Below are 24,004 nucleotides of genomic sequence, written 5' to 3'. Positions count from 1 at the left end.
GTTTTGTTAAAGCTGGTTATAACATAAAGTTACACACATTGTTGTACTAGGTATACCCCCACTTGTACAAGAAGCTGATATCAATTGCCACCCAGAATCACTGAAAATGTAAGCCATATCTATATAAAGCCACACACCAAAGAAATAAATCCTTCTATTTGGAAGAAAAGATGTTTGTATCTAAAATTTTCTATAACGATCCATGAAGTGAAAAGGTGGCAAAGTCAAATAAAACTGTTGTTGATATTGGGAAGCATCCAATAGTGCTCATTATGCATGCTTTATCTTTATATAAAGCCACAAACCAAATTTAAAATCAATCCTCCATTTAGAGCTGAGATAATAGTTAAGAAATTCTGACAGACAGAATGAGGGACAGGATGACGGACAGACATAGGGTGATTCCAATAAAAGGTAAAGGTATAAAATTAAACACACAAAAAAAACAGTTATGTAACAACATTTATTCTGTGCAGTTCTTTCAGAAGAATAGAAACAATATGAATAAAAAAATATATATTATCCAATAAAATATCACAGCTCATAATAATACTGATAAAAACAATAAGATCACTTGTATTACATCCAAATGAACTTGTTAGTTACTGATCTCTATAAAAATCATGCAGGGGGACAAATTGACTTTCAAGAGTAAACATAAATATACTAGGTCCAGCACCTTGGTTAAAGAAATTTCAAAGGTCCTGTTTCAGAAACTGAAGGTCCTGGACCTCAGACCAGAGCTTATTTGGGATTCATGCAGCACAAGATTTACTGTAGAAAATGCCATTTACAAAAAAGAGTAGGGAAAATATCATGCCAAACTTACAGTATATTACAATAAATCAGGTGTTGAATACAGATTTACCTAAGAATCAGGCATATAAAGAAAATGGTAAATTAAATAAAAAAAAAAAGTCTAAAATTTTAAAGTTACTTATTTGATATACATATATCTCAGTGTTTGAAAGTAACAAAATTATTTAAAAACAGTTTATGTAGAATTTTACGAAAAAATATTTCTCATATTTTAATTTAACCGCATGTCACTTATTACCTGTCAATCTTTTTTTCTATTTTTTTACTGCATTTATTAATTTGATTGGAACATAAATCACTAATTGGACATTTTGGCTGCATCTATACTATTAAGAAAGTTGACAAAAATAAGGACACTACCCTCTGCCTGATACTAAGATTGACTTATCCACGACATCAACTATATGATAAATAGAATCAGAATAGTTAAAATGACTAAAAAGCTACAAACACACCTACTCCTTTCAAGAAATTAAAGTTCATTAAAACTAATTATGTATTCAACATATACTCAATATTTAAAAAAAAAATACCAAGAATACTTGAGCAAATAAAACCAAGACTTCTTTGTGCTTTTTCCTGATTAATAAACAAAAAGATGATGACTAACACAGTAACTAAGATATAGAAAATTGGAATGTTAACTCAAAAAGAAAATTTTCACCTCAATCTCACAGCTTTATACTCAGCTCTCTATAATGATGTCAATGTCTGTGTTGGAAAAAATTGTCTCAAAGTTAGTAAAATATATTGATATTTTGCTGAATTCTAAGACTAAGATAAAATTTTCCTTTAAGATAATAAACATATGGTACAAATGTTTAAAATATTCTGTTCTGAAATTATTATATTTGAGGAGAACTGCTTTTTTAAAATTAACAAAATGGTCTTTGTAAACATCAACTTACACGTATGAGTAGACTTTCGTAAGTATTGTAACACTACAAAATTAGACCAAAATTTGGCTAAAACATCAGCAGTTTCTCATGCTGTTTGAATTGTTCAAAGCACTTTCTCTCAAGATAACAGATTTAGAATGTTGCAAAAGGTCCTAGCACATGTGATTTCTCTCTCCGTAGACTTCTAATGGTATAGGCTGGTTTAGAAATTTTTCCGAAACTGTAATGTGGTGTGTATGCAGCAGGACCGGGAGTCTTACCTAAAACAGAAGAATCATGTATAGATGTTATACCATGACAGTCAGGATCTGTTCTTGAAACTAATCAGAACCAATGGCAAAACAAAAGGGGGATACTGGACCCCCCCCCCTTCTGTTAATTTTGTGCAAAATTAGATACATACATGTATATATCTATTTTTTGCAAATATATATAAAATTAGAAATATAGACTGGATCCCTTCTCCTTTTAATTTACTTGATCATATCCCTCAGCAGGGGCGTAGCTGCCTATACGCAAATACGCAGTTGCGTACTTTCGGAAAAAGTAACAAAAATAAAAACACACATTTTAAAGATGAAATAAAGGTTTTATGCAATGACTCACTGGGGGCCTTGAGCGACCCCCCCAAGACCCCTCGCCATAATTTTGCGTACAAATAAAACAGGCCTAGCTATGCCCCTGCTCAGTTTAAAACATAATCTGGAACTGCCCCTTAGAACTGTCGCATACAAAATTTCAAGGATCTGTTCTAAACTTTACTCTTTATAATTGCCATAAATTATCAGCCTTTTCAGAAAAATGTCTTACTGGCAGCTTCAAAATAATTTTGACAGTGCCTGTCAAGTCCTAGACAAGTGATTGACAAGTCTAACCCAGAGCATTTGTTTACAATTTTCTACTAAAACAGACTTAACAATTCTACCAAAGAAAAAAAAAATTAATGGCTATAATATTGTTGGCTCTGAAAAGAAAAGTAGGAACATAGCCCAACTATCCATTACACATTTTAATAAGAATTTAGGGAACATCTTCACAATAAAGACAGTTGTGGGTGGTTAAATAGGTATATCAAGGGCTACATTTTGAAACAAATAACCACTGCAAAATTCTGTTTGTAAATGTGATGTGTTATAGTTCAATTTTAGGACTTTATACATGTAAAACTAACCTGTAAAATTAAACCATAGACCTGTATTTAAACTAAAAAATCTGTGATCAATGCCCATGAACTTGATACTCCCCACTCCCCCATGTTATAACATACATCTTTTAATCCTATATATATGTTTTGATCAAAATCTAAAATAGGTGCATAATGGGCATATATAATAAAGAGTCTGTAGTGTGGAGGAGTAATGGAAAAAAGATTGAAGGATGGATATCCCTATACCTATATACCCCAAATGCAAGGTGGGGTATAAATAACAGATCTAAGATTTACACATTCACGTTTACCAAAATTCTTTTGATTTCAAAATTCCTCATGCTTCTTTAAATACTTTTTGTTCAGTGGCATCTGAACATTCATTTCCATGATCTTTCTTTATAAAATACTTACCACTTGGAGCCCACAAGATAGTCCCTGATCTTCTAAACTGATGTGAATAAGATGGTGCCTTAGGGAATGTTACTTTGTCTGCCTCTTGTTTTTCGTAGTTATTTGGTGAAGGTTCTTTGTCTGCATCTGAAACACCAAAAATGATAAAGGTAGTCGATCATGTATTCAAAATTTTCAGGCTGGTAGGGGTCAAAGTCCATCATCTATGTGTTTTCTATTACATATTCTGAACATCATGCAGCTAACAATATGTTATGAACATCAACCTGAAATGACTCGTGGACTGAGAGGTAAAAGTGACTCAAAAAGCCCCAGCTGCAGAGTTTTTACAGAAAACCAATATGTATTATACAAAAAAATGAAAAACTTACAATCTGTAAGTTTTGTTTCTCACATACATGAAGATTTTTTGTCTATATTAATTTGGAATAATTTGGTCAATATTTCAGAATACACAAGTGAAGTTATTTTTATATAATGTATGAAGTTATTTGTATAAATCAATACATTCCTGACTTTTTTCTTGCCTGGAATTCCTGATTATACCGCGAAAGGCATTTAAGAATAGATCTATACAATGTGAAAAATGCACAAGGAATAACTTGATTTTACATATTCTTTGTTTAAAATTGGCCTAATTAAATACATGTATGGCAAGCCATTGTGGAATTTATTTCCCATTTATTGATGTCAATAAATATTTACTAACATGTTAATTAATATTTATCAACATGTGCATAAATGATTTATTAATATCAATAAATAGATGAATTATTAACATGATGATAAATATTTATTGACGTGTTGATAAATCATTTTAATATCAATAAATAGAAGAAATTATTAACCTGTTATAAAATCTTGTTCCGGAAGTCTTGCATGCCGGGTAATATCCAATGTTATCGCCATTTAAACTTAATCTTCCGTGTGCTTGCTTACCTTATAAATGATAATAAGAATTACACTTTTCTGATCACGATTAAAGAGCGTATGTAGTGCCCTCTTTATCAACAAGTTATTAATTTAGCTATTTATTGATATCAATAAATGATTTAATAACATGTTAATAAATACTTATTGATATCAATAATTAATTATCAACATGTTGATAAATATTTATTAACATGTTGATAAATCATTTATTGATACAGTCGACTCCACTTAAACGCATATCGCTTTATTGCATATTTCGGTTATTAGCATAATTTTCTCCTGCACAAAACCATTTCCTATTATTCTATTAGGGAAAAAATCGCTTATTTGCATAGGCCTTGGAGGTGCATTTCGGTTTATTGCATAGAGAATTTTGCCTCATCCAGGTAAAGACAGGTTTTCCCAAATTCTATTTTAAGCCTTCGGGTCATAAATATGTCAATCATATTTATTGTTGTAAAAACTAGATTATCATTAATCAGGAGGTGTTAATAATGGATTAAAACATAATGGACATAAAAGACAATATAAATGATTTCTAATTACATTAAAATAAACAAGCACCTAGGTGAACAATGACTTCTGACGACATGCCAAACATCACCTTATGATGCGGCTTGGGGTATTTTTTGTCCCTATTTAAATTCCGACTACAAATGATTATCAATGTAAATTTAATTTTCTTTAATGAGCTGAACAGTTTTGAGTTTATGAGGTTAATAAATATGTAAGATTTATTTATATCAATAAATGCCAATTTATTTATATCAATAAATGTCAATTTATTGATATCAATAATTAATCCTTTATATCAATAAATGAATTATTGATATCAATAAATGGGGAATAAATTCCATAACGGCTTGTCATATACATGGATTCGATTATTTAATGGAAAACACTAACTAAATTATCAATTTGAAAGCACGAGCTACTGGAATCATTCGCGGTCTAAATAATCAATATTTAATCAGCATGTTCATTCCAACATCTAACATTTCAACAGATGATTTCCTATTTTTCAATTTACAATTCCACATTAAATGGATTTTCAAAGTCTTTAAACATGTAAATGTTTTAATGAGGCTTTGTTTTCCATACTTATCAAAGTACAATTGAACTAAAACCATTGGTTTGATACCTGATATAATTATTCAAACCGAAGTCTAATGAACTCCAACATGTATGTACAACGAACTAGGTTGGAATTGCATGCCAACATTCTGTAAGGATGACACCGGGTCATAAAACTACTTGGCACTCCCAAGGGACCGATCTAATTGTTATAATTTGCTCATTTGGTGAAAATTTTGCATAGAATTTTAAACATTTCTTCAAACAACCCCCTTCCTAGATCCTCCACTGCAACCAACCACTAGCATTGATGGAGTTTCAAAAGAATATACGTATATCACTTATCTATTTCTGTATTAGTTGGTTCATTCTAAAGGCCTGTTAGGTATGTTGGATATAACTTTGTTACCTTTCTTTTCTAAACTAAAATTCTTCCTATTTCCAATTGTAAAGCTAGGGGCCTCTGGCAGTGTTCTTTGTCGGGGTCCTAGGAGGGACTTCTGTTTGTAAACATTTGGTGAAGGCCACTGAAACATAACATTCTCTTACTTACAACATTATTTCATGTATGAAATTCTTTATAACATATTTTTAAAACATATCTTTATAACATATCTTAAACACAACTTTCTGAATCAGTGGTTCATCTGGAAACTTTCTGATTCCAAACGAAATTGAATAAGTTGTACTACAGCTAAGAATCATGCAAAACGTGATTCATGGTTGGAATGCCTACATACACTGTATTTTTGATATTTGATATTTTGTTTAAAATGTTATAGTAAACTGAAGTTAACATTCGGTTTTTCCCCGTGGTCTTTGGAGATAAAAATTATAGAGAATGTTCTGTAAAATTCAAAATTAAGGGAGATAACTCTGTAAATGACACTAAAATAGGATAGATTTTCATTGTGGATTATCTCCTTAGAGCAGACAGATTAGAATGAATGATAATACATTTCATCATATAGACAAAACAACTTAATAACAAAAATATTATGTAGCCTTTTTTTAGGTGTACCACATAGTACAGAATTTGCATGATTCTTACAAAGACTTTTTCATAAAACATCAACAAAATACCGACCAGAGAACCTTAAAAACTTATGTTAATTGTGATATTAGCCCGTTTCCTGACTGTTTACGTACCATACAAATACCTACAGATGTTTTATGCATGTAGTAGAGATTAATTTTTTAACGTCTTGACTGGACGTTAGGTCATCTGCATGCGTATTTATCCCTTTAATCATGTCGACCAATATTTTAGTATACTCCTGTACATTTGAGCACTTTGAACTAAAACGCTTTTGGGGGATTTTGTTCATTTCTTGTACATTGGGCACCCGCAATTTTCATACTGTGAGTGGGGACTGTTTTTTTTAAATACAATTATTCATAATTCGAGGAATTTTTTTTTTACTCAGCCATGGACAGAAAAATAACATGGTTCAATATTTCTCCCATTACCCGGACAATGTAGAGTTTCAAATAAAAAATTTGAACTCCCGCTGCTGCTGAAAAAAGAGATTATTTTCACGCTTGCTCTCTAGCCCACCCAAGAATAAAATAGTTTATGCCTTAGTTGTTCCCTTCCCTTTTTAGTACTTTTTTTGAGTGTTGTTATCTTTTAATTAAACACTGATAAATTTTAGACGGACATGTTTGTGTAAATCAAGAAAGGGCTTTACTTACACTTGTGTCATTATAAAAATCAACTTTTGTAGTCCAAATGTGAGGGGACTGAAACCACGATTTCTCCCAAGATGTTCTGCAACCACCATCTACAATGGCAACGAAAAAAAATGTTTATTGTCGAAAATTTCCAGTGGAACAGAGCCACACTGAACAGGTTTTGGGAATGACGATTTTGATGAATTAAATTAATAATAAACTGGATGGACATTAACAGGTAATTGACGAGTAAAATATACTTGTATCAGTTTAATGGAGAAAAAAATAATCCGGATTAATCCAGAAAGTTAAGGTGCTATACACGACAACTACTAAAATTAACTAAATTCAATATTCGTATAAATCCGGCTGTATAAAAAATAAGTGTAATCAACATGAATGCAAAGGGTTTGTGTAAGTAAGATTTAGTTTACCTCTTTCCGGATCACATTTTCCGCCAAATGTCCACATGGGTGAGTTGGTTTCATTAAGCGGTTTGACTTTATGTGGCGAGTAAGAACATGGGCCCGGTCCTTCCATGTCGATTCTGAGAGGAGGGCGTGCATTGTTGGCTTCGTCCCATGTGATCACTTTAGGTGGTTTCTTGGGCTCCTCGTAATATAGACTGGCCATCTGACCACGTGATTGTGGCTTGGTTCTACAAGTAGAAAACAATTACAGTTTTACAACACCTATCTGATACTTCAAATGACATATAAGTATGAAGATACCCGTGTAGAGACGTACAGAAATTCACATATTTAAACACCACCACACCATCATGTACTTGTAGCCATCGACGGACATTTGACGTTACCTGGAAACACAGAACATCGACAATGACGTTGTAATAGACAAACGCCGATTCATTAACAAAATATCTCTATTGCACAATTGTGAGAGAAGACCAGGCTGACTAATTTCAAAGGACAAGCACATTTTGAGGATACATACAAAATGAATTCGTCAGAAATTTGATACATACAAACTCATTGTCTGAGGGTATCTAATTATTTGCTGCAAGTGATTTCAGAGTAGTATGCAACTCGCGATGTTTTTTTGGCCGAGTGTGGAATTATTTGATTCGAACAAAATCCCAAATATTTTTATAACAGTGTTCATAAGAAAATTACAATATAAATATGCAATAGCGCGTCAGCAACCGTTAACGCCAATTGACAACCGAACACATATTGTTAAAAAAAATGAGTTTACAAAGCTAAATTCGAAAACACTAACGGGTACAGAGATCAGCCAGACAGAATTAGTCACAGTTTTAATGTTTCCTTGCATGGGCAAAGCAATATAACATGTATTAAAACTATTTCATATAATGACACCAGAGAACTACCACTTGATTTTTAAAGAGTAGGATGAAATTTGAAATGAAAAGGCAGGATTTAAATTCTCAAGAAACAAAGACTCTCTAACCTGCACATTATTTTCATTGGTATGGATATTCAACTCCATTATATGTTACTACTATACTGTAATTTGATTAAGGGACACAGGCTTAGATATAAGGATACCGGTATTCCACTTTAAAAAATAAGAAAGTTTGGAATTAAAAAAGTTTAGTTTATATTCTTAAAGTTACAAAACTTCAAATCATCATGCCTCAAAAGTCACTTGCCCCTCCAAAATCGTTAAATGGATTGAAAAATGAAAAAAATGCTTTGTTTACAATAACATGTATATATATGTACATTATTTACGAAATTCTAAATATCTGGCAAATTGCTGACCTTCCAGTTCGAGAAAACATCCGGCCTGAAGATCCTTTATGCTTCCGTAAAGGGGAGAAGCCGTAAATAGCGAAGAATCCCTCATTGTTTAAGGCAGCAACACGATCTTTGAGTTCCATATTTTCTATTTACCATGCCTCCCGTTATGTACTAAAGCTCACATTATTTTTCATTTTAATCCACATAAGCCGATTAGCTATGCATGGGGTGTTTTGAATAATAATTTGATATAAGAAATAATTCAGGTTTAAATCAAATTGATACAAATACATGCATAATTGGACTATTCAATAAACTTTTTGTTGCAATGTTTTGCTCCCCCGCCGCCCCTAAGTGCTTGGTTATTGTACATTTTTGTCTTTTAAAAAAATAACAAAATTAATACCCTGAATATGCCTTAATTTACTCTTTTTATTTTCAGTATATTTTTGATAATAGCTTCCGTTGAGCATGCATATTATAGGCCGAAGGACACAGCGGTTACTAGATTGATATACCATATTGTACATTAGTATCTTTGTACTAAGCGTAAAGTACCTGTACATCTATATATAATTGTGTCATCGAGTAAGAATTTTAAAAAATACGTTTTTTATTTGTAATTTTAAATAAACATGCGCGGAATCATAATGTCGGACCTGGCGTACGCCTCCCTAAAATTGGAGATACTTTTTACATTAAAACTTGATTTTTTACACACTCAAACTAAACAAATTTTCTTGCCTGCTTGGCTCGGCCTTTAACTGCCCCCCCCTCCACCCCCACCTGAAAAGACAACACAAGCCATCCTATGCGCTGTTGAAAAAAAGACAGTTGCAAAATACATCAAACGCATGCAAACTTTACTTAACTACACCTTTAATTATTTAACGACAGAAGTTACTGGTATGTTATTATTTTAGTCATTTACATGGTAAAAACTGCATAGTATCTTGTAAAACACAGGCGGGCCTAAAAGATGGGACGGTCGGTGCCCTTTCTGTCTCCCGCCACTGTAAAATAAACTAACTTAAAAAGTCGGTTAACTAGATGCTGACATAACATATACTTACAAACTAGATAAAAATGCACTTGCAAAATTAATAAAGCACAAAGAATCTTCGAACATATCATGACCATTATTGGATGTTATGCTAGGCGCACACAGACAAAAAACGGCATTTCAATACAAAAAAAAACCGAATCGTGCTTTGTATAGAAAATCGTTGAGAAAACGAGATCAAAAGATAAAAGCTTAAATTGTTTTACATGAAATCTATAAATCTGAAAGCCATACTCAGATTTCGTTGTTCGTTGTTAAAGCCCTTAAATGATTTTAAACATTTACACTTAGATTTGGTTTTCTTGGTATTAGATGATAAGGCATACTGCTGAGTTTTTGTTTTAGATCTCAAACTATATCTTGATCCAGTACAGAAACGAATGTTTTCAGTACTATTCTTTGTAATAGTAAGGCTGATTTCATGAAATCTGAAGCATGCGTGTCAAAAACTAACCATATATAACATTTTCACTGAAAAAAGTACATGTGAATGAGAAACTACTTAATCGCTTACATTTGACCAAGTAATCTGCCTCAGATTTTTTCTTGTAAGTGTTTTTCTTAATAAAACAGTTTTTTGTGTAAAAAATAAAAATAATAGCGGCAAATCATTCAGTTGATTCACATTTGCGACATATGGAGCTGGGTGTCTTTACTCCACTATTGTACACGATCCTTGTTCTATTGAAGCTTGGTTAAATGATAGTTTTCCTTTCCTCGTTTGTCTATCCCGGACTTGACTTTTTATGAGCAACTCTGCTGGTGTTTCTAGAAAAGCAGAGGACGCTTACCCTACCGGTGTACCTGGTCCATGCTCCCAGTTTTTAGTGGAGTCCGAGTTGCTCATTTACTTTTGTTACTTTGTATGTATGATTTTAGTTACTTTATGTTCTTTGTTGTGTATGTCTGTTTTCCATGTCTGGTCTTTGTCCCTGGATTACATTCTTTTGATTACCGCTATAACCTTGGTTCCCTTGGTTACTCTTTAAACCAGATATGAAATTCGAACACTATTTGTCATATTTGAAATCCTCGTTATTAATCAAATATAAAGCAGTGTTACGATCTTTAACGTACATACATATTTTTCATGAACTTTCCAGTCCCATCATGGTGAAAAACTGAGAAAAATCATTCATCGGTTATCTGTTAAACTTTTAAACGAGTTATAAAATGCGACATTAAAGTTATGGTTTTCATTCAGAAAGAAACAGCACAATCTGCAATATTGATGCTCATTGTTGCTTGTAGATCGATTTCCAATTTTATGCCAATAAATGCTGTTATTATTTGCACCAAATACCACTGAGTTCACATTTACCAGAGAAACCGTTTTTATTTTGAAGGAGACTGCAATTTCTCGATTGATCGACAAGTTTAGTTATACTTGTGTTGTCATGTTACAAAACAGACTTATAATCATTGTTCCGTAAAGACTTACTGAAAGATCATGAGTGAATTATTCATGAACTGCATATGGGAAGCCGAAACTGGTGCAAAAGCGACTATAAACAGCCAAAGAGAAATGAGACAGTTGGAAAAGCCAACGATTGCAATGGCGGATCCAGAGGGGGTGCAGGGTTGGCACTCCCCTTTCTATTGGAAAATTTGTCATTGTCATATGTAAAATTGACAAAAAGGGCAAATTATGTCCTAGCACCCCGAGAAACCTCGGCTGGCACCTCTCCTTTTCAACCCCTTTAATTGTCCGAAAATAGCTCCATACGTCAAACTAAATATGCGTTTCCATTAGAATCAAACACAATGAAAAACTGACTGACCTATTGTTTCTTACGTTTTTCTATAATGTCTGTTTTAATCATTGTGTTCATTCGTGTTTTTTTATTTGTTTCGGAAGAGTAAATTTCAGTCTCGTTTAATTTACTGGGTAATGCATTAAATTGATATTCTATATATTTGAAGACAAGCTACCTAAGAAAATCATCACAAGGACCTACAGTAGCTCGGTTGGGGGTACTACAAAACATTACAAGGACCTACCACAGCTCGGGGTGAGGGTAAACATGTAGATGTACAAAACACTGCTAAGACCTATCGTAGCTCGGGAGGGGTTATCGATTTTTTTTCAACGTGGCATATTATACTTTCCTGCTTACTAATTGGCAAAATGAAATCAAGGATTGGTCGATTGCTGCTTTGTATTCACGTACACAGGCACCTAAGGCTTGAATGGCTCAGACCACCCCTTTTTTCCTAGACAAAAAGGGGGAGTTCTGAATCCTCCGTCTCAAGAGCCGATGTTTATGATGGCGATATGACCGTGCAGGAAGTAGGGCGATAAACAACGGCCTGACTATGTTTTGCGGAGTTACCCATCATAAATAAAAGAATAGGAACATCTCGTTAGTACAGATACATGCATACGGGACAGAATGATAAACTTTGAAAATGAATGAAATTGCTAAAATAACCTACCTTCCATAGTAGTTCCAATTTGCTATTCTAATCCGAGGTTCATTTAAAGGAGGAAACATAAAGCTAGTTATTATGAGGGTATAATTAGCGAAAATACGCTTTTTCACATTTTAATAATTCCACAATAGTTAATATCCTATTATACCCAAACTCTCAAAGAGTTTTATGCATATGGTTGATATATATATTTACATCAACTCGAGTTGGTATTTGTCTATCTGAGGTTCTCCTATACAACAAATGACGGATAGAATTGAAATCAATGCGTTATAGTTTGCTTAAATATAAAAGAACCATTCTAAAGCTCAGATAAGGTATCAATTGCTTAGCTAATAAATATGTTTGATTATTCATTAATGCTGGTGCTGTCACCACAAAGATTTAAATAACTCAATTGATTCCATAACAATTTTATCTCGACGGAACTAAATTTAAGTCCGTTTCTTGATGTCTGGTGAAGCTAGTGGGGGTACAATGTTCCAATGGTATTGTCTTTATCTGATGCTCAATCTACTTTGTTCGTGTTAATTATGTGTCACTCAGTTGACTGTTTTTGTTCCCCACGTATAACTTCCTTTATTTTAAACTAAGCACTTCAGACGTCCGACATTTAAGGTTACCGCCCTTGTTTGATTATTTTTTAAAAGATTGATTGAGCCTAGAATTATATATAAAATATAGATATTATGTTTCAGATCGCGCGGAAATTTGGACCATATACGTATGGATCTGAATAATGCGTGTGAACATGTGATCGGACCATACACCTACTTAGCCGACCGTCGAGAGGTCAACGAGCTGTACTTCACATGTATCTTTACCATACGCTTAATATCTGGGTCAACGAGTGTTAATGTTTATCTAAACCATATACGTATTGAAGGAGGTCGACGAGTTGGACCTTACACGTATCTCAGTAGACCATACGCGTATATTATATGATAAAATCTAAATTGATACAAAATAATATTTTTGACATAATACCACAAAATGAAAAAAAAAATGCACAAGCCTAAGAGCAAATATCAATAGGTTCTTAAAAAAGCAACAAAAAAAAAACCATAAATTACGCGTATTAACTCCCTAAGAAAAAAAGTAATATGAAACGTACTTAAATATACTTTTCATTCTTTCTTTTGTATTAACCCGACTTTGACATCATATGAGCAACTCAGCGGGTATTTATAGAACGCTTACCCTTCCGGTACACCCGAAATATATATATAACACTATATATAACTGCGCTTCTGGTCGCTCATTTAAGTTTTAGTTTCTATGTGTTTTTTTTCTATTGATTTGTGTTATCGATGTTGTCCATTTTTTTGTGTCGAAGTATTAATTCCCTGTTTCTCTTTCTACTCGTGGTATCTTTTCTCAGTTGACTCATATTCAATTTCAATCCTTTTAATACCTATTCTTCATAATATTATAATGTATGAATGAAGACAGAGGTTGATATTTTGTAAAATTTAAAGGAAATAGAAAATTGACCTCCACTTAAATGAACAGTTAGTAGGCCTAAGCTGATCTGACCATATGCGTACGGTCGAATTCATACGCTGGGTATTTTTTAAATTACATACGGTTCCAAAACCCGTATGGTCTGAAACTGTAAATACTGTATAGCCTTTAAAATCTTTAATACACTGGCCTTTCATAGAAGATGTCTAAATATTCGCAAAGAGAGACGTGTGCCTCTATGTGTCAGGTTCTGTATTAATGCCAAAAAGAAGATTTTTTATCTAATGCATGTTTTTTCTTCGTGTCGTACATGTCATGTCATGTTATTAATCAAATATTTTAGTTACAATAGTGATGATAAACAATTTGAGATTTCTAAAAAATAAACTTGTAGTAACGTTTATTTCTGAAATACTTACTTAGCAGACATCGACACTGTTGCAAGTCTGACCATTCTTGCTGGTATACGTTTAGCTCGGCTGTGTTGACTTTGCATCACTCTTTCTTGGGCTCTTGGTGACGACAGCGGAGGGGCTGATCCTATGATGGGATGCGATCCACGGAAGGAATGTCCGTACTCAGAAAGACTTCTACCGATTGGCACATTGTGTAGTGGTTTGCGTTCGACTGTGACAGAAAGCGTGGATTGCATTTCAGTTTTGTCAATATCGAATCTATTTTCCGTCGTCGCTCCGGTCAAGGGTCGTGTTGTTTCACTCCTATTATCAGTTTCTTTCGTCTTGGCGGATTTGCTTTTGTGTTTAGATTCATACTTGACGATTTCCGGTTTATGTCTTACATTCGAAATATGCAAAAGTCCTTTATCACCGATTCTTGCTTCTTTCAAATGAATAACCTCAGTAATCTTAGGTGTGGTAACTCCATCGGCAATAGGGCTTTTCATCTCATTATCTAAGGAAATTGGATTTTCTACTAAAACAGCCATATCTGAAAAGAAGCATTTAATTATTTATGCGAAAATTCATTGATTCAATTAGAAAGAAACTATATAAACTATTATGGTTTGCTTGACATGCTTTATTCTCTTCACCTATGCTCTCAATGCAGTCTGCATCATTGGCGTAGAAGTTTCACTGACAGTGGATTTTGTATGATAAGAACGTAACTATCATAAGTCTGTAAGTCAAACGACAGTCAAAAAAGACTGACCTTGACAAATCTAAAGACCAAAATGGAACCATAACGGACCAATTACAATTTGTAAGAAAAGTAAATAATATATTAATTACGTTTAGAAAGGGTATATAGATATGGGTCTGACTATCATAACGAAGTTAATACATAAAAATATCCATAAGGACTATTGGATACCAACAAAAGTAAAAGGATTTTTTTTAAATATTTTTGTGTGTGTTTAGTTTACTTTAGCATGATTTTTTAATGAAACTAGCAAGTGGCCGAACTACCCCCTCTTTCAATTTTAAGCAAACCTTTGCGCAATTAAATGGCATTGAAATACTGTTTCTCACTGAGGATGCTGTAAAACATATTGTAATACTTTTAAAGATGAAAATGATCATGGTAATACATTACATGGTGAGTGATGTTAATGGCATAGTAACGCACATGGTTACGCTGTTCAAAAAGTTGCACGGAAATGGTTGTTCATTTCCCCTGAAAAGTTCGTATATGATCGTCGTATTGCATTTCACCCCTGATATTTAGGTCCCTGAACATTGTACTGGCCAATAGTTACTAGTAACAACTAGGATGGCCCTTCAAAAAGCCAATCTCCTCTGCAGACGGTATACTCGCTATTTCAAAGGTTTTACACCTGTCTATAAATTTGCAGTGTGATACATGGTCAGGAAGCAGCTGGGGCGGATGAAGACACTTTGAAAAAAAGGGGTGCCTGACGGAGTTTCTCAGAAAAGGGTGTGCTAGGATATTATTTGCCATTTTTGTCAATTCTACACATGAAAATGACAATTTTTCCAATAAAAACGAGGGTTGCCAACACTCTGTACCCCCTGGATCCGCCACTGTGCGGAGGAGATTGCAAAAAGAATGTTGCTGCTTTTGTGTTTCTTTACTGCCATATCTTCCATTATCTTTTTTTAAACTTTTCCACTGTCGTCATTTCTTTTTTTAACAGAAACTGAAAAAATTTTATATTGATAAATATTTTGACAGTTAAGAGTAAGGACTAAACTGTTGACTTCTAATGTTATTTCAAGCCATAAATATAATATACCATTTCGCAAGAAATTCGGTGCATCAAAGTAAACGTGAAACACGTTTCGAAAATATGATTATAAAATGATAGTTCATGCCATGGAGTGATAGACTTTTGCATTGATTTTCGTTAGCTATAGATAATAAAATGTGTCAAAATTCATAACGAAATACCATACTTCAAAGTATCTGCTAGGAAAGTGATCGATTTTAAATTCACTGGGAATTGGAATTTCAGCACCCTGGTAGTACATGAAGAAAGTAAACAAAATGATAGAAATAAGGTGAAACCAAGGAGTTAAATATATTTAACTCCTCGGTGAAACATAGTAATATTATTTTAAACCTTTTAACGCCATAACTGAACACATAACAGTAAACAAAACGGTAGCAAAATAATGATACATGTACAAATTACTAACAGACATTTCAATGTTCGGCACAGAAATATCAGAAAACATAAACATTGAGTATTGTAGAAAGTTTATAAAATCAACAATAGAATAACAAAAAGTTACTACCAAAGGAAATGGTAGAGTTATCAAGGGAACCAAGGTTATAGAGGTAATCAACAAAATGTAATCAAGATACAAAGACCAGACATGGAAATCAGACATACACACACAAAAAAAAAGAACGTAAAGTAACTAAAATCATACATACAAAATAACAAAAGCCAATGAGCAACCCGGACTCCACTAAAAACTGGGAGCATAAATCAGGTGCACCGGTAGGGTAAGCGTCTTCTTCTTTTCTAGACGAGACATAGCTATACGTGTACCGCAAAAAAAAGGACAAATGTTTTGTTGAAGTCACCTTTCCTGCTTTCGTGTTTTGGCAGTAGATAATAAATGTACAAACGTTAAATGAGACTACAGACACAAGAATGGGGCATTTCGTGAGATACACGTAGAAACGTTCGTTATTTTAAACAGGTAACACGTTTGAACTATACCCCTCAAGGCCATTCAAATGTATTATATATCCCATAAGAATCCGTGCATGAAGAACTGGTTTATTAAAGCTAAATGATTTTATTCTGACATGATGTTTTTGGGGGTTTTGTTTGTTTGTTTGTTTTGTTTTGTTTTTTGTTTGTTTTTGTTTTTTGTTTAGTTAGCAATATGTTTTTATGCTGAACAAAACAAATTGGGGTCACAGTCGTATAAGATGAACCTGAAGTAGAATCGGGGACACGAGTCAAGGAAAAACAAAAATTCGTCTCTTTTATGATACAGTACGTATTGCACAAAATCATTTTCTTCAGGATTAGGTGAATTCAAGACTGAAGTCATCTGGTTGTCGGCATAGCTTACCAACCGATGCGGCGGTGTATACGTTTCAATCATTCTTTTTCAGTCTCAAAATATCGTTGTTGCTGTCGTGAGCACTTACACGATAATTCTTTCGGGTCGTGTTTTAAAAGATGTGGCTTGCTTTTTAGTATACCGAAAATAGAGTAAAAAATTATATTCGACTTTCAAAATTTATGAAGTTCTTCGGAACAAGTGAACAGTTATCTTCTCTTTAAACGTTTAAAACATTACCTTTTTTATAAGATACAGTCTTAATATCCGTGTTTCCTTACAATCCTATCCTGAAGTTGTTTATCAGAGGGTTCTTTCCTTGTAATTTATTCCAGGGTGCATTTAAAACATTAAACACAGCCATAACAACATTTACTGTCAACATATAATTCGTTTTATATGTTCCACGTTTATATTGTGCTCTTACTTTATAAATCCCACTTTAAAAGACAGGCAATTAAAGAAGAAATCTTAATTTCGATCAGAAAATGAATAAAAAATACTATAAACAAACATGTTCGACACAGAGAAGTGCTCTACCATTCGTTCTCACTGGAGATTTTAATACTCCGCAATGTTATTTAATATTGTCTCTGAACTTTTGATTACAAGGTTTAAATGTCTCAACGCAATCTTGAAGACGAGCACAAAGAAATGGCGGAACGATAATCGATACCATTTGATACTTTGATTTGACTAATTGTTAGATATGTCTAAAAAGGAAATATAATGTTCATAAAATTAAAGGTATTTAAATATATACTCCATGTCAAATATTTGTGAAAACGTTTGCACAATGATAAGCTCTACACCTAAGTTTCCAAATAAATTCATCGCACCGTTGTGTCGCCAAATAGGTAAATTTACAGTTGTGAACTGATTAAACTTTACGTTGACAGTAAAACGGATGTTAAGAAGTTCGAAAATCATCATTGAATTTTGAGCAGACTGCCTGAAAGTAACCTCATGTTTTCTTTCCTAGTGCAATTGTTGTTTACGGTGACGGTATTCTTAAAAAGTAACAAAAAAAAACTTCGCTCCATCAGAAAATTAACGTCACGTCCGTTTGTCTGGATAAGATCTGCGTTGAATCCGGGGTCACAGTATAAAGAAACTTGTTTACAATATCTATTATGTAAAGGTTTAATTCTTTGTGTAATTTGTTTATCAATATCATAAGTTAGAAATCTTTCTTCTGGAATTATAAGTCTTGATCTTGGTGTCTATCTACAATTAAGTGTTACAACACACAGCAGGTCAAAGTTGATTCCAAGTTATTATTGCTGTTGGAGTTACTTCTTCTCAATTATATTACCAATGTATGAAATTCATGTCGACTGCTCTTCCGCAATATAACTTGCACCTTTCATTGATCATAATATTTTTGTCGTTTTATTATCGATCTAAAAACAATTAAATTTGCCTCTTTGGGGTTCTGTCTCTATGTTTTGTTTCCGTTATTTTCTGCAGATTTTTTATCATTTAAGATAACTTACATAATTTTGTATTGATTGCGTTTCAAAGTATACATGTAGTTTTGATTGTCGAATAGTGGTTTAATGCTATTTATTGTATACGTGTATGTTCATGAAAAGAAAATATAACAAAGTAAATTTTAGATACAGATACGAGGAACATATAGGAGACGACATACCATTTGGTTTAGCGTAAACAGTATTTATTCAGAAATATTACATGATAAGTACAGATGAATATAAATGTATAAAGAACTGAATGGGATTGGAAAACAAGTGTCGAACACTTTTACGAATTCCTCTCCCATTTGGTTTGAAAGCGATAACATTGAATCGAAGAAAACCGAGAGAAAGAGTCTTACCTGAGCGGAATCGATGACCGATGCTTGTGTGATGTTTAACGAGCACCATCCTGTAGATATTATTATCCCGATCGAAACGTTTTATCTAAGTACCAATCATTACTTTTGAAATTGTTTGTTTCATAACATTCAAAAACAATAGATACCTCTTATCGAGGTCAATACTTTTTAAAATGGTATTTAATAGACACCATGGATAGCTCAAAGGGTGCGAGAGATTAGAAGGACAATAATTCACATATATCAATCAAAGATTGTAGAGTAAGAAGAAGTAAAAATCAATGAATAGCATAAAAATCAACTTTTAAGAAATGTTTAAAATTTTGTTTGTGAAACTAATTCAATATCAGGGTGAATCGTCCCCTTTTGAGCCTCTTTGAATATAACCAAGGTTCCGGAAAAAAGTAATTCATAAATTATATCAAAACAATTAAGCAAAAGAAACCCTTTGTTTCAATGTACCGACCGAAAATTTTAATCAGCTTGGTCTCATTTTTTTTTCAATTTAGTGCAGATAAGACTTGATTGATTGATTAATCCTTTCCTAGCAACATGTTGTTAACTCGGGAACAGGAAGAGTCTTATCTATTATCACCTAATCCAATGATGGTACGTAAATTGTTTATTTTCGGTTGCTTTTTTTTAATGTTGTGACTTCCTCTTTCCAAACATTTTTCCTGAGGAAGAGCATAACTGTCATTGGAAGTGGATAAATGATAGGCTCTAAACAAGTTTGACTTGAATGTTATAATATTCAAATATTTAAAGCTGATAGAAATAAACTAGGGAAAATGTTGTGAATTGGTACTTGGTCTGGAACGGGTCTTCATGCAAATTTTCGAACAGTTAAATTGATATTTTTTTGCAAGACGACCGTCATTTCAAATAAAAAAATTCGCATGGTAAAATTGAAAAAAAAAGATATTAAATAAGTTTTTTTTTATCCTAAAATTGTAGAAACTGAGAATTACAAGACGAATTCTGTTAACCGAATAACAACCTGCATCCTTATTAAGACCGACGATATGTTTAAAGATCGACTATTTGCTTAAAGAAATGAAAGCTAGGACCTTCGTTTCGACGAATTTCAATGCATGAAAATACATGAAGTCTTACAATTCATTTTCTTTTTTAGTGTCATGAACCGTTTGTCAAATATACAATCTAAGGACACCCACGACGAATCCTTACTAAAAAGTTAAGCAGTGGCGGATTCAGAGGGGTGCAGAGAGTTGGCACCCCTTTTTACTGGAAAATCTGTCATTTTCATGTGTGAAATTGACAAAAATGGCAATTTCCTAGCACCCCCCTTTCCTCAGGATCTCCGGCTGGCACCCTTCATTTTCGAAGTGTCCGCCCCTGGGTTAAGTACAGAAGAAACAAAGACACTAGACAAGAATTTATGTATATGAAAAAAAATCTCGTTTAATGCCATTCCGGCAATGAATAAACATTACAAAAACATCAATTACCTCATCAGAAACACAGAAACATGTTAACTGCAATAATTAAAATAACTACATCGCAACAACACAGAAAAAAATTCTGAGCATAGAATACAACTACGATACATATTTTCACATACACACACACACACGTAATGACCGCTCAAATTGAACCAGGGACGAGTTTTTCTATAAAAAGTTAAGATTTTTTTGTACATCATGGGTTGTACTGCTCACTAGACAACGTGATAACACAATAATGTGTGGTGCAAATGACCAGTTATACTCAGAAGAAGAAAATAGAAATCTAGTTAATTCAAACATGTATAAAATGGAAATGTTTGCTATCTCATTTCATGTCTATTTAGTTTTAAATATGAAAATTCTTTCATTTCAGCAGTTCATGCCAGGAATTCGGATATTCGGTGCAGACTATGCAGATGCAGATAAATAAAAAGAATTGTTTTTTATACACCTACGCCCCCTAAAATATTGAAACACAATTTTGTTTGCCATTTCATAGAGATTCGTGGAGATCAAATAAAGTTACATAGTTAATTAATATTCTTCCAGTCGGTTTTTTGTCAAAATACTGAACCATTAAGGGTTAAAACCCCAAAAATCAATACCAATATATGGCATAGAACTTGACGTTACAGTTTCATAGCGATTCACACACTTTTAATCGTGTTATTGTTTCGAAAACAAACGCTTGCTTTTATTCTTCAGTCCTGATTCCTAAATAATTCTGGTCATAATCTTCAAAAAATAATCCAAGTCTGATTTTTAGGGGTATGGAATACTGTAGTAGCACTTCGTAGAGACCCATACCCTCACTCTTAGCCTACATGTATATACATGTACAGTAATGTAAATACATGTAAGTCAAGTATGAGAGCATAGGTTTCTTCGAATTAGTACAGTTTTCCATAGCTCAAATTCACAAGCTGGTATTCAAGCTTTCACACGAAAACAAAGTGTCTGCATATACTACATCAGTGCCATACCATTATACGACTGCAGATGATCAAGGTAAAATATACTTTGTGAATGATAATGGCCACGTGTGTATCACTAATTAAAACACGTTCTTTAACTATAAACATGTACTATACAGCATACGATTCTATAGCAATGTGCTTCAGTAGCTCTTGAAAAAAGGTATTCAATACGAATGAAACAATAAACAAAGAAACAAAATATACAACTCGATCCCACCAAAATCCGAAAGCATTGACTAGTTACACCGGAAGGGTACAAAACAGACTCCATTAAAACATGAGAGTACTGACTAGTTGCACCGGGAGGGTACAACTCTGACTCCATTAAAGCCTGAGAGCACTGACTAGTTGCACCGGGAGGGTACAACTCTGATTCCAGTAAAACCTGAGAGCACTGACTAGTTGCACCGGGAGGGTACAACTCTGATTCCAGTAAAGCCTTAGAGCACTGACTAGTTGCACCGGGAGGGTACAACTCTGATTCCAGTAAAGCCTGAGAGTACTGACAAGTTGCACCTGGAGGGTACAACTCCGACACCATCAAAGCCTGAGTACTGAATAGTTGTACCAGAGGGGTAAATGTCTTCTACTTTTCTGGGAACTCGCTGGGTTAGAGAGTGTACAGAGTCTGTCAACTCAGGATAAACTTGAAGTTTAAGCATGAAATCTGAACAAAATTTCCCTATAAATTTCACAATTTTCAATCAACATACAACAGCACAAATGTCTTACCAAATCGGCTAATGTTAACGCCTTTCTCCTTTAAGAAGATCTGGCAACACATAAAGGCGTCTCTTTAATAGTTCTGGCAGCAATTTATAAACATTAAAGATTTATGGCATGCAACTAGATATATCAATACAATTTCTTATTTAAGTATTTTACATTTTAAAATACATGATTAATTGAAAAGTATGTTTCATTTCAGAATTTAAATGGTTTCAGAATAATAAAACGTAGTGTTTTGAAATTATGTTCGTATAGTGGAAAAACTAATTTACTTTCAAGGTCGATTTCTGATACCAATATCAACAGGGGAAATCCGTGTAAATTGCTATTGAGAAATATTCCAATACACGAATATTGGTTCAAATGTCGTACAAAATTCCCTATGGGACATCTGCTTTATAGAATTATGCAACATCACAAGATCTCCTTTAAATATGCGAGAGAGATTTTTTTCCTGTTTGAAACCACGTTAATATGTTCTTTTTTGTATTGTATATATGTGTTTATATTTATTAAATATGAATGCCAGAAACGCATAAACAGTGTTAAATGGTTCTTTATTACGAGAAATTTAGTATGCACAAACTATCTTTATCTTTACATACAAATGTAGAAAGTTATTTATCCCCATTCGGAAAATTGATATATCACGAAGTTTTCTAAAGTTAATATAATATTTTTTTAGAATAAAAAGGCGATTTCAAATTATATCACACGAAAAGAAAAGGTGGGGAATTGCATGGGTCCTCCCAAGTTTCAAGTATAAAAGTGCATAAAGAAGCCATCGTTATGACCGACTTCACAAACTAACGGTCATATAGAAAACATATTGATGGAATACAAATTTGGTATGTTCCATCCAATGTCTGGGTCTTCCATGACTCTCAAACTTTCATATCGGTGTGTATAATTCGCAAATCATACAGTTGTTTTACTCAAAAAGATTAAAGGGAGGCTGATATACTAAAAATACTTACCAGTAGAAAGAAATAACAGATTCCATTATTCTTTTAGGGGGGCTACGATCAAATATGTTATAAAAAAACAAGACGAAGAAGTACGGTTAAAACAAATCCAGGATGAGCAATTTGGTATATCCAAGACAGAGCTAGAGTAGAAAATGAAAAGACAGGTAAGAAATTATACAGACAAAAATTTCAGAACACAACAATTTTTCCCATTCCTCCACCCCTAGAAACCAAATGGCGACTCCCTTAACGTCCTTTACTACCCATTCGGGTTCCATCCTATATTCAATACTTCATACTCCAGTGGTGGAGTGGAGATTACTGCTATACAGATCGATGGCCAGTGTATTGCGTAGGGTGTACAAGACTTTTTATGAAGTTTCCTTACAATTGTTCTTTTTATTATTAATACCAATATATACTTGTAAAAAATTTAAAAAAAGGGGTGTGTGTGAGTTGCTTAAGTATTAAGAAAAGAAATTTATAGAAGGAATTAGTCAAGATAAACAAGGTACAATGGTGTTCCAATTACGCTATGTCGTGTTGTATTTAAATGTATCGAAGCTATTCATAAATATGTTTGAAATGTTGATGTTTTGATAAGGGTACTAACATACTAAGTGTCAAACTAATTTCATAATTGCATCAAAATGCTGCTTCTGTGAAGTAAAATGTACCTTCGTGTTGCTGAAACAACTTACTAATAGCATTAAAACAGCCTTACCGTTTTTTCCCTAGGAATCTTCAATATTTTTTGTTGTCTTCTTCGAATTAGATGGTAGTCCTAAGTTTCCAAAATATACCGTACTATCTTTTTAAAGCACAATATTAATCCAACGGAAAGATCGGTAGTCAAGATATCATCCGAATTAATTTT

At 33.3% G+C, this 24,004-nt stretch overlaps 1 protein-coding gene across 4 annotated transcripts; it reads right to left on the bottom strand.

Annotated features, from left to right (window-relative positions):
- Positions 1-444: 444 nt before the first annotated feature.
- On the bottom strand, positions 445-24,004 carry LOC148612853 (uncharacterized). Of its 4 annotated transcripts, none has more exons than XM_088594691.1 (7): positions 23,852-24,004; positions 14,064-14,592; positions 7,395-7,618; positions 6,982-7,070; positions 5,696-5,813; positions 3,280-3,405; positions 445-1,978 (listed from the first exon to the last, which is right to left on the bottom strand). In XM_088594691.1, the coding sequence occupies exons 2-7, from the start codon at positions 14,588-14,590 to the stop codon at positions 1,851-1,853; spliced, it is 1,212 nt and encodes a 403-aa protein (XP_088450817.1). In that variant the 5' UTR covers positions 14,591-14,592; positions 23,852-24,004; the 3' UTR covers positions 445-1,850. The 4 variants fall into 4 exon arrangements, with proteins under 4 accessions (XP_088450817.1, XP_088450815.1, XP_088450816.1 ...); XM_088594689.1 differs by lacking the exon at positions 23,852-24,004 and adding an exon at positions 22,163-22,229; XM_088594690.1 differs by lacking the exon at positions 23,852-24,004 and adding an exon at positions 18,985-19,134.

The sequence above is a fragment of the Perna viridis genome, chromosome 7, assembly GCF_037379345.1.
Source record: "Perna viridis isolate PV_CMFRI_1.1 ecotype Kerala chromosome 7, ASM3737934v1, whole genome shotgun sequence".
NCBI lineage: Eukaryota > Metazoa > Mollusca > Bivalvia > Mytilida > Mytilidae > Perna > Perna viridis.
Note: the sequence above shows the minus strand (reverse complement) of the source record. Positions and strands in the feature narration are given on the sequence as shown.

Excerpts from the sequence above, each read along its gene's own strand:
- LOC148612853 (XM_088594689.1), bottom strand. The coding sequence starts at position 22,214 with ATGTGTTGCCAGATCTTCTTAAAGGAGAAAGGCGTTAACATTAGCCGA. Across the intron at positions 5,814-6,981 it reads ATTTTTATAATGACACAAGT|TGGCCTTCACCAAATGTTTA; the intron begins GTAAGTAAAGCC and ends GTTATGTTTCAG. Across the intron at positions 3,406-5,695 it reads TTTTAGTTTAGAAAAGAAAG|ATGCAGACAAAGAACCTTCA; the intron begins GTAACAAAGTTA and ends TTGGTGTTTCAG.